This window comes from Capsella rubella, unplaced genomic scaffold, assembly GCF_000375325.1.
Source record: "Capsella rubella cultivar Monte Gargano unplaced genomic scaffold, Caprub1_0 scaffold_3, whole genome shotgun sequence".
Taxonomy (NCBI): domain Eukaryota; kingdom Viridiplantae; phylum Streptophyta; class Magnoliopsida; order Brassicales; family Brassicaceae; genus Capsella; species Capsella rubella.
In genome coordinates, this window is record NW_006238921.1 from 3714985 (window position 1) to 3726333 (window position 11349).

General features: G+C 38.0%; 3 protein-coding genes across 5 annotated transcripts; 2 read left to right on the forward strand and 1 right to left on the reverse strand.

The window, feature by feature from the left end:
• Nucleotides 1-441: 441 nt before the first annotated feature.
• LOC17893447 (vacuolar protein sorting-associated protein 55 homolog) lies at nucleotides 442-2437 on the reverse strand. 3 transcript variants are annotated; one of them, XM_023785883.1, is made up of 4 exons: nucleotides 2274-2437; nucleotides 1819-1824; nucleotides 1009-1133; nucleotides 442-925 (listed from the first exon to the last, which is right to left on the reverse strand). In XM_023785883.1, the coding sequence occupies exons 3-4, from the start codon at nucleotides 1101-1103 to the stop codon at nucleotides 742-744; spliced, it is 279 nt and encodes a 92-aa protein (XP_023641651.1). In that variant the 5' UTR covers nucleotides 1104-1133; nucleotides 1819-1824; nucleotides 2274-2437; the 3' UTR covers nucleotides 442-741. The 3 variants fall into 3 exon arrangements, with proteins under 3 accessions (XP_023641651.1, XP_023641650.1, XP_006298786.1); XM_023785882.1 differs by having other exon boundaries at nucleotides 1819-1870; XM_006298724.2 differs by lacking the exon at nucleotides 2274-2437 and adding an exon at nucleotides 1956-2244 and having other exon boundaries at nucleotides 1819-1870.
• A 1554-nt stretch (nucleotides 2438-3991) lies between these two features.
• Nucleotides 3992-9871, forward strand: LOC17891396 (probable UDP-N-acetylglucosamine--peptide N-acetylglucosaminyltransferase SPINDLY). Its single transcript, XM_023785827.1, has 18 exons — nucleotides 3992-4370; nucleotides 4671-5089; nucleotides 5240-5401; nucleotides 5599-5774; nucleotides 5877-5952; nucleotides 6237-6365; nucleotides 6637-6756; nucleotides 6844-6912; nucleotides 6996-7077; nucleotides 7232-7326; nucleotides 7404-7468; nucleotides 7549-7747; nucleotides 7851-8045; nucleotides 8118-8212; nucleotides 8306-8441; nucleotides 8535-8752; nucleotides 8828-8955; nucleotides 9045-9871. Exons 2-18 carry the CDS (start codon nucleotides 4697-4699, stop codon nucleotides 9446-9448), a joined length of 2742 nt encoding a protein of 913 aa, XP_023641595.1. The 5' UTR covers nucleotides 3992-4370; nucleotides 4671-4696; the 3' UTR covers nucleotides 9449-9871.
• Nucleotides 9872-10234: 363 nt separating this feature from the next.
• Nucleotides 10235-11300, forward strand: LOC17890734 (casparian strip membrane protein 2). Its single transcript, XM_006299260.2, has 3 exons — nucleotides 10235-10582; nucleotides 10681-10804; nucleotides 10929-11300. Exons 1-3 carry the CDS (start codon nucleotides 10308-10310, stop codon nucleotides 11142-11144), a joined length of 615 nt encoding a protein of 204 aa, XP_006299322.1. The 5' UTR covers nucleotides 10235-10307; the 3' UTR covers nucleotides 11145-11300.
• Nucleotides 11301-11349: the final 49 nt, after the last annotated feature.

The window sequence follows — 11349 nt, forward strand, 5'->3', positions numbered from 1 at the left end:
ACCAAATCAATGAACGTGAGAGAACACACAAACGATGATGAAGATATAGCATGAGTCTAGTAGAGAATTAAAACACTACATTGCGAAAACAACGATAAATATTCATAGACGACGGCTACTCCTTAAGAGAGCTAGGGTAGTGGAGAAGATATATATACACAGGAGTCTTCGGGCAATGACGCTTCTACCCTTGTAAGGTTTGTTCAACAAAAATAAGTCCATGGTCCATGGGCTCTTCTCACATTATTTCGATTTAGGTTTCTTCGGTTATTTTTGAACATATTTGATGGGTTAACCGGCCCTAAACGCTAATTATATATCTGACTGAACCTTTTGGAAATTCTATATTCGGATTATCGGATAATGCGAGTATTGTTTTATGAGTTTCTCTACCAGGAGTCCTAGGAGGTCTTTTTCCAGAATCCATACAGACATGAGACATTAAAGATTTAAAGCAGACTATGTAAGTTGCTTTAACACACCAAAAGTTTTATAATCCTACATCGAAAGACTGTTTTCTGAACATGTTTTGGCACTTGTTTCAAGAAAACATTCACAATGATGAATAAAACTTCCTACACACACTGATTGATAATACAAAGCTTTACAAATGAGGGAGACAAACACAACTTTCTGAACCACTTTTTTTTACTCGGGTTCATAATTACCTCATCTTCTTCTTCACTATCTCTCTTTGCTCATACAAATCCAATTAGTAAATCACGAGCAACAATCTCTCTGTTACCAATCATCATCAAGACTAGCCCGGTGAAAACACATCACAGTGCAAATGAATATGAAGAACGATGTGAATTCTATGAGCATTGCACCCGTCTCGATCATATGTGCGTGCCTTAAGATGATTGGGATAGCGAGGCTGCCCACTGTCGACGCTCCCGTCAAGAACTTTGCTGCATCTATCCACCTGCGTTTAAACGATTGAGCAAATTTGGTAAATCAATGTTTTGTGTAAACCGAATTTGCAGTAAAGTCTCTTTCGTAACTAACCCTCCACCGTCCCGACTAGTAAGGAATTGGGTTGACCCTCCTCCAAAGAACATGCAAGGCATAGGCACCACTACATACATGAGTGCTGATAGCATTGGCCACCAGTTACCATATATTGCACATGCCTGAGCATCATCAACAAATAGTTATCACTCTATTTCTCAGATGACTATAAACATGTGTTACATATTGCATATTACAACAAGGGAAAAACAAAATATGAGAAACTGATCAGATATGTAAATCTGATGATCCCTTCTTCTTCTAATCGAATTGCAACAAAAATATATTAGACCTAATATGAGGACTTTAGCGAAGTTGTTTACGAAGTCTCAAGTCATTTGGTAAGTTAGACACTGAGTTAGCATCGGCTACGGATAAGGAACCCAGATTAGGATATACTAAGGTCAGTTAGTGTGGGAATTTGATAACGATAAGAATTCTAGTTTTGGTCTGGAGCTAGTTAATCAACATATAAGAGAGTGAAGCTCAAAACTTCAAATATGGATAAGGTTTGAATGTAACAGATTTTACTTAAGAAAGCATCTCGTCAAGCATAATATAGGCTAAGACTCGCAACTCTGTTTAGAACACCAACCAGTGTACAAAGGGAGACTAGTATAATCACTCAGCTGAGCTCACAACCTAACAGTAGAACTAGCTTACACTTGAGCAAAACAAACATAAATGAGCATATTGATCTCAGAAGCTTCTCGCAGAATCTCAAATAAGTCATGATCTTAAGCAAAGACAATTTATGATGGGGCTTCAAGGGTTATAAGACAAGAAAACAGTTATGTGTAAACGTACCAGGATCTGTAGAAGGATACTAGATGAGAACATGAAAGCAAGTCCAGCAAGTCTGTGCAATCAAGACAATATAAATCTGTAAGATCACGAGTATATACATATACTCGGATATAACAACAAAGTAGTCTTAAACTTACACTGTGCCAAAAAAAACAGCAACGTTGAGCATTCCAGGAGAAATCCGCATCGGAACATTAGAAGCAAAAAAAAAATAGCAAACAATTAGTGAGCTTGAACATTTTTTTTAAAAAGCCCTAGCTCACAAAATTAACAAATCATGAATCATAAGGAAAAAAACCGCGGAATCAAAATTAACTCTCAAGACTCAATCTAAAGCGTACGGAAGAATAACATGGAGCAAAGGACACAAGGAAAAAGGAGCAAATCCGACTTGAATCTGATTCTATTCCGTCGGGTAGTGATTTACAATTTGAAAGAGAAGTGATTAGATTTACCTTCGATGGTCATCGCCATGTCGGCGAAGGAGAAGAGTTCTGATTACCGGAGATCGAGTCTTGATTGATCGCCGGTGACAGTAACAGGGAAGGCGATGATTTTGTTGTTGCCCTGAAAGAGAGAGAGAGAGAGAGAGAGAGAGAGAGAGAGAGGATTTGGGAGCAAAATCGAAAATAAATGTATGACCGGCCAAAATTGGTTTTTTCTCCTTAATCGATTTTGGGTTAATTGATCGATTTTCATCCTTTTGGTTTAGTTGGTTATTATTGGTTTTCAGGATTGTAGTTTTGATTTTATTTTAGTATATAAATTTATTTAAATCTAAAGTTAAGTGAAACTAGGTTTATAGTATAGATCAAAATAAGTGTACCAAGAAATAACTCATTCATATTGTATCGAAAAACGTATTTTATAACTGAAAATTTTGAACCAAAGCTCACACTAATCGTCAAAAAAATATTTAAATGGTTTTACATTATTAGCATCAAAGATAAAAAAAAATAAACAAATGAAATGCTGATTTTTTTTTTTTGTTTATAAGCAATTACAACTGAAAATACATTAAAACATATTATATATATTTAAACTATAAAAAATAATAGTAGAGTTGATTTAATAATAACTGACTATAAAACATTCAATAATAAATCCAGACGATAAAAAACAAACTATTTGTCGAGTTGATTCGTTTCCATCAAATAAGTTATGGTATGTAAAATGATCTCCAGCATGATCTAGTGCTTTCATGTCTGGTGATGATGATACAAAAGGTGTTCAATGAATCAGGTGTTCTACTTCTATCAGACAGTGTTATTGGTTAACAAGAGTAGCATAGTCCATTATTTGACGGTGAAAAAAACTATAGCATAGACCAATTATTACAAGATGAAATTGACATAATTGCGACCACACTAGTTGAGAGTTTGAGTCAAATGATCGTTATATCAAAAGAGGCAGGAGCAGGAGAACGCTAGTGGAGGCCGACATGTTTCAGCACCCACTTGTAAAATACTTCTTCTTCTTTGCTCTATACCTCTACCGCCCACTTTGTTTGCACACGAGAGTGATTTTAACAATTTGAACTACGTTTACTCGTAATGACTTTAAATTAGTAGATTTGGTTTGCCCAAGCAAACAAAAATGGTTAAAAATATGTTTTGTGGAATTTTTTACTGATGATTAAGCCATTATGAAACAACAAACGTGTGAATTTTTTTTTACCGTTTTACGTGACATGTTTCTTATGTAGACATTCAATTTGCTAAAATATGTATTTTCTTTGGGTCAAAAATCTATTTTTTCTTTTTTACCAATATGTGTTTCCAAAGTCAACTTGTTCTACTTTTACATGTGAGAATTGAGCAAATTATAGAGATGTCAATAATTCCATATCTCCATCATCATCAATGGCTGCAAGAGAAGGGTTTTTTTTTTTGTTTTTTACACACATGTAGAAATTGTTTTATAATTTTAGTCCATGAAAAATAAAATCTCCTAAATGTCTAAATAGAAATAATAGATTCTCACTGTCATGTGTATGTAGGCCTATTTGTATGAAATAAACATTAAATATTTGTTACCATATCTTGGGTTATTATTTCCCTTTTTCCTTTTTTTTTCTTTTGTTGCAATATAGTTACTATTTTGTCAATTTTTTCATTTTTTTTTTCCATACAAATACATATATTGTTTTTTTAAAAAGGAAACAATCATCCAGCCGTGAAAAAAAGAAAAAAAGAAGCCAGGAGAGAGCTAATCTGAGTCGTTGCCTCTGTCCACTGGCTCGGACCGACCTCCTACCTCTTCGCGCTTGTCCCCGAGCTTATAACAGAGGCTCCCCTGTCGCCTTCTCCGCCTCCGCTCCGTCCATTCACGGCCAAGCAACGACTCCACCGCTTGAGGTTATAAAATCCCTAAGTTGCTACTGATCAACGCTTTCTTCTGTTTCCCGAGGAGAGCGAGGCAGGGGATCAGCTTCTTCTCTTATGTCTCCACCCGCAGCTATCATTCTTCTCTAGCCTCTCGATTTCGTCTCTAGCGGCTTCAGAGTTTCGTCGCCACTACAGAGTCGAGTTCCTCTTTCTTCAGGCTTTGCCGTAAGTTATCGTTAAACCCTAATTATCGCAACTTTGTGTTTCTTTTACTCTCATGTACAGATGCATTCTCTACTTAATCGTTTCTTTTAGTTTAATTTCTAGGGTTTATATCCCAAAGATATGATTTTTTTGCACATTTCTCCGCTTCTTGATCTTAGGGTTTCTTGTAGGAATTTAATGTGATGTGCTGGAGTTGATACTGTAAAAGATCAATTCTTTAGCTTCATATCTTTTGTCAGCAGTGCTGAACTTATATTTTTTCCTCACTTATCATTGATTCTTTGATGTGTTTCCGTGAAGGTTAACAAGCTTTTGTGTTACAATAAATGGTTGGGCTGGAAGATAATGCTGAGAAAGAGCGGTCACCAGTCGTAGAGAATGGTTTCTCCAATGGATCTCGATCATCTCCTAGCACAGATGTTTTGTCCCCATCACAAAAGGCCATTCAGGGGAATGACACGCTTTCTTATGCCAATATTCTTCGGGCAAGAAACAAGTTTGCTGATGCGCTTGCTCTCTATGAGACTATGCTGGAGAAAGATAGCAAGAATGTTGAAGCTCACATTGGGAAAGGGATATGCTTGCAGACGCAAAACAAAGGGAATCTAGCTTTCGATTGTTTTTCTGAAGCGATCAGGTTGGATCCGCATAATGCTTGTGCCCTCACGCACTGTGGTATACTTCATAAAGAAGAGGGTCGCCTCGTAGAAGCTGCTGAGGTGTGGCATTACATTACCTTCTATCTGTGGTGATTTTCATTAGAGGGTGCTGTATTAATTAGGCTGTAAAACTTGTTTACTTGGTGATATGCTTTAGATTCCCTTTTCTGGGTAAACCAATTTCTAACTAGTAATCATCATATTTTGCAGTCTTACCAGAAAGCACTGATGGCAGATGCATCATACAAGCCAGCTGCGGAGTGCTTAGCAATTGTTTTGACTGACCTTGGAACGAGTCTGAAGCTGGCTGGGAATACTCAGGAGGGAATTCAAAAGTATTACGAAGCCCTTAAGATTGATCCGCACTATGCTGTAATTTTTCTGATCCTTTACCATTTTACACTGTTTATACCATTTTACACCGTTGGTACCATTTAACTGATTCTCTAATTCAGTACGCTGTAATTTCGTTGTGCAGCCTGCATATTACAACTTAGGTGTTGTATACTCCGAAATGATGCAATATGACTGATTCTCTGATTTCATTATGCTGTATTTTCATTATGCAGCCTGCATATTATAACTTAGGTGTTGTATACTCTGAAATGATGCAATACGACAATGCCTTGAGCTGCTACGAGAAGGCTGCACTTGAGAGGCCTATGTATGCTGAAGCATATTGTAACATGGGTGTCATTTATAAGAACCGTGGTGACTTGGAGATGGCAATCACTTGTTATGAGAGGTAGCATATCTGTTATTTCATTGCTGAGTTTTGTTTGGTTTCTTGCTACTTTGTTGAAGGTATAAGTGTGGCACTGATTTTTTTTCCTTCTTCTGCCCTTAGATGTCTAGCTGTGTCTCCAAACTTTGAGATTGCGAAGAACAATATGGCCATAGCTCTGACAGATCTAGGAACAAAGGTAATAGTCCTTAATTTTGATCATAATTTTGGTAACTCAAGGATAACTTTTTGAAAGGGGCGCCTTCTGGACAATTCATAATTAACTTCGTTTGTTAAGCTGGATTTTTTTGCTGTATGCGCTTTTTACTTATGTCACGGAAATGGTATGGAATGTGTTTCTGTCATTTACTAGTACAGATCTTCACCTTAAAATTTTGGTTTACAGTTACTTAATAATTTTTTTACCACTGGCGAGAAGCTGTTGAGCTGTGAGTACATCTGACTTGTCAATGAATAGTACAGGTTAAACTTGAAGGCGATGTGACCCAAGGAGTGGCATATTACAAGAAGGCTCTCTATTATAACTGGCACTATGCAGATGCTATGTATAATCTTGGGGTGGCTTACGGTGAAATGCTGAAGTTTGACATGGTATTTAATCTATTTAACTTGTGTTTTGTTCATTTCTGTTGTTCAGTAATTGTGGGCTTGTTACTACATGTTTATCCTTTCTTCACCATTGTACTTGCATGAGAATATGATCGTTATCTTTATAAGTTTATCAACTTATATTTTGATCCTTCTCCCCATGTTCTTGTAATTAATTCAAAACCTTTTATGTATATCCCTATATATTATAACGTGAAGTGCAGAGCCCAAAAATGAAATATGATTGTGTCATGATTGCATTCTTAATGTGCAGGCAATTGTCTTCTATGAGCTTGCTTTCAACTTCAATCCACATTGTGCTGAGGCTTGCAACAATTTGGGGGTACTTTACAAAGACCGCGACAACCTTGATAAAGCTGTAGAGTGTTATCAGGTATTAATTTTGCAGATATTTGCAGCGTTTCATAAGGATTTCATTATGTTTGGTGGCGTATAATATAATATCTCCTAATCTATGTAGATGGCTCTATCAATCAAACCGAATTTCGCGCAGTCGCTTAATAACCTTGGTGTCGTCTACACAGTCCAGGTATGATATGATAAAGGGTGGCTTACAGTTTTCTTAACTGAATCTCCAGAGTCGATAGAGTGCCAATTCATCTGACATTACAGGGGAAAATGGATGCTGCTGCCAGCATGATTGAGAAGGCCATCCTCGCTAATCCAACATATGCTGAAGCTTTTAACAACTTAGGTTTGTTTTCTCCTCTTCTGTTCTTTACGAGCTTCCTTACGTGTAAGCTTTGAGATTTAGATGCTTTTTTCTTTTTCTTTTTCTCCTACCTCCCTGGCGCTAAGAGCAGTTTAGTGTCTGTTGTAACCTGCCTCATAGTGCGATTCAAATGTAGGTGTTCTTTACAGAGATGCTGGAAATATCACTATGGCTATTGATGCTTATGAGGAATGCCTTAAAATAGATCCAGATTCCCGCAATGCTGGCCAGGTATCTATACTTAAGCATGCTCTTCTTAATATGAGACTGAAAGATATGTGTTTAAAACCTTCCTTTCCCTTATGTAGAACCGATTGCTTGCCATGAACTACATAAATGAAGGACTCGATGACAAACTATTTGAGGCTCACAGGTATGCACATATATAAATAATGCGAATTTGTTTTATGCTGCTTTTATGGGTCTTACAGTGAAAAGCTGTCGTGAACACAGAGACTGGGGTTGGCGCTTCACAAGATTACACCCTCAGTACACTTCATGGGACAATCTGAAAGATCCAGAGCGACCTATCACCATTGGATATATCTCACCAGATTTCTTCACTCATTCAGTATCTTATTTCATTGAAGCCCCCCTTACGCATCATGATTATACAAAGTACAAAGTGGTGGTTTATTCAGCGGTAGTTAAGGTAGGATTTTTACGTATATATATATACATTTTCCTTCAAGGCAATACATTTCTTGTTTTCTTTTTCCCCTTTGAGCAATTCTTGCTCTCTCACGGTTTTGCAGGCAGATGCAAAAACATATAGGTTTAGGGATAAAGTGTTGAAGAAAGGGGGAGTTTGGAAAGATATATACGGGATAGATGAGAAAAAAATAGCAAGTATGGTCAGAGAAGACAAAATCGACATTTTGGTAGAACTCACAGGTCATACGGCAAACAACAAGTTGGGAACAATGGCCTGTAGACCAGCACCTGTTCAGGTGAGAGAATAGATAAATTTGTTTCATGTTGTTGTCAGATTTTGCCTTTAACTTAATTGGCTAAAATACCAGGTTACTTGGATAGGCTATCCAAATACTACGGGTTTGCCCACTGTTGATTACAGAATCACGGATTCGTTGGCTGACCCACTAGACACCAAACAAAAGTACGTTCTGGTTCATAATGAAATTATCGGGTTTTGGATGTGATCCAAAGAGAAACCTTAGTACTTTTATTTATTTTGTGGATTTGATTGCAGGCAGGTGGAGGAGCTGGTTAGGCTTCCAGAGTCTTTTCTTTGTTATACGCCTTCCCCAGAGGCTGGTCCTGTTTGTCCAACACCTGCGCTTTCCAATGGCTTTGTCACATTTGGTAGTTTCAACAATCTCGCAAAGGTTAGATATCTTTTGTCTTTGGACCATACACACCGATCTCCCCTAGTATATCCTTTAATGTTATAGGCTAATCTCTGTGTTTCTGCAAATCAGATCACTCCGAAGGTGCTGCAAGTGTGGGCTAGGATACTGTGTGCAGTTCCCAATTCTCGCCTAGTGGTAAAATGCAAACCCTTCTGCTGTGATAGTATTAGGCAGAGGTTTCTCACGACGCTGGAGCAGCTTGGGTTAGAATCAAAGCGTGTTGATCTCTTGCCTTTGATTCTTTTCAATCACGACCATATGCAAGCTTATTCCTTAATGGATATTAGGTAAGATTTGACACATAGTGCTCTAGAAAACACCGAAGCGGATAGATTCACATATTCCGTATACATTTAATGCAGTTTGGACACATTCCCATATGCCGGTACTACCACTACCTGTGAATCTCTCTACATGGGAGTTCCATGCGTTACAATGGCTGGCTCGGTACATGCTCATAATGTTGGTGTCAGTCTTCTCACTAAAGTTGGTAAGCTCTCAGCAAAGTTTGGTTTTTTTTCATAAAATTAGTTTTTACTCCGGACATCTTTTAGCTAATGCAACCTTTTGTTGAATCAGGATTAGGACACCTGGTTGCCAAAAGCGAGGAAGAGTATGTTCAATTATCTGTTGATCTAGCCTCTGATGTCACAGCTCTTTCTAAATTGAGAATGAGTCTCCGGGATCTAATGGCTGGATCCCCTGTTTGTAATGGTCCCTCCTTTGCTGTTGCTCTTGAATCTGCATACCGGAATATGTGGAAAAAGTACTGCAAAGGTGAAGTACCGTCCTTAAGGCGAATGGAAATGCTGCAAAAAGAGGTCCAAGATGATCCCTTAATCTCAAAAGACTTAGGAGCATCAAAACTCAGCTTTACTGGAGAAGCCACTCCTTCTCTCAAGGCCAATGGTTCTGCTCCTGTACCTTCCTCTTTACCAACCCAATCCCCGCACCTCTCAAAGAGAATGGACTCCACTAGTTAGATACCTGGGAACTCAAACTGCTGCAAAATGCCAGAAAATTAAGAAAGGTTAATCAATGTCTTTGCAGATTCATGACCCGTCCGGGAAAAGGTGTGAAAGAAAAGATTGCATGAGCTCTTCCTGCTTTTTACTTCCAAGACTATAGGAACTACTAGACTTTAGATGTCTGCTTGTGTAGCAAAAAGAACAGTAAAATCACCCTTCCTTTTCTGTTCTGTCTCTTACCAATCTTAGTTTAGCTTTACATGATTCTTGGGAAGTCATTAGGTGGAAGTGGATTTGGGTTGTTTTTCTCATTTGAGAGATCAAGTTGTTGTGTATCAGTTAGGGGTCTTCAAGGCTTTTTAGGATGCTTGTTTTCATGTGCTGGATTTTGAATCATATGATAGTAAATATAGTTATAACCAAAGCTTTCCAGTGTCTCATCTGTCTCATTATATACATTAGTAGTTTAAGAATCCTGCTTAATCTTAATCCCATGAAAATCAGAATAAATTTGGCATATTCCCTGTTGGTTAGGGAAATGAATGAAGTGAGGACCAGTGAAAGACTTTTGGATAATGAAAACACTAATATTTTAGTTAAATCTACAGACTTGTGACTTGTATTATGTTGCCAACTCCATATCTCTCTTTTAATTAATTAAGAGTAATGTGGAGAGAGTAAAAAGGCAAGCAACAACTACTCTTCAATTCCCCACTTCTTCTGCTCCATTGATTCCAGCAGAGCCCTAAAGACCTTATAAAACCCAATGCATAATCCCTTTGCTCATTAACCACCGAATCATTGAACTTTTTCTGATTCCATTCTCAAGGCAACACAAAATATTTTTTAAGTATCAAGAAGCAAATTAAGAGATATGAAGAACGAATCCACCTTCATCGATGTCCCTGCAGAATCCAGCTCAGCCATGAAAGGAAAAGCTCCTCTGATCGGTGTTGCTAGAGACCACACTGCTACTGGCTCAGGTGGATACAAGAGAGGTCTCGCCATCTTCGACTTCCTCCTCCGTTTAGCTGCCATTGTTGCAGCTTTAGTCGCTGCTGCAACTATGGGAACAAGTGACGAGACTCTTCCTTTCTTCACACAGTTCTTACAGTTCGAAGCTAGCTACGATGACCTACCAACTTTCCAGTAGGATTTATAAATGCTTGATCAATCAAAGTATCAAACACATTCTTGAATTTTCTTGTGAAACAAGTCACCTAATTAGGTCCATATATTTATTTCAGGTTCTTTGTGATTGCCATGGCCCTGGTAGGAGGATATCTCGTTCTGTCTCTTCCAATATCCGTCGTTACAATCCTCCGCCCTCTTGCCACCGCCCCGAGACTCCTCTTGCTTGTTCTTGACACTGTAAATATACACTCAAACTCTTCAAATTACATTACGTTTTTCTTTTCTTAACTTGATAAGTTTTACCAAACCTTTAGCATAAAGTAGAAATTGTGAAATAATAAGAATTTGTGTTGGGGGACAGGGGATTCTGGGGTTGAACATGGCGGCTGCTTCATCAGCGGCAGCAATATCGTATCTAGCACACAATGGAAACCAGAACACGAACTGGCTCCCCATTTGCCAACAGTTTGGAGATTTCTGTCAGAAATCCAGCGGGGCTGTTGTCTCCGCCTTTGTCTCCGTTCTCTTCTTCACCATCCTCGTCGTCATCTCCGGCGTCGCTCTCAGAAGACACTAAATCAGCACCGTACTACATACATGTTACATGTGTGTTCTTCAGTTCATCATTATTGTAAAAAAATTAATATCGTTTGTGTAATTAATACTCATTATGCCTTGTGTTGTGTTGTATCAATCTTTCTTGAAGAAAAAAATGAAAGTATGATTATTATTATACCTCTGTCTTTATAAATGTCTCCTAGCTATATTTGTCTGCCCGTCGT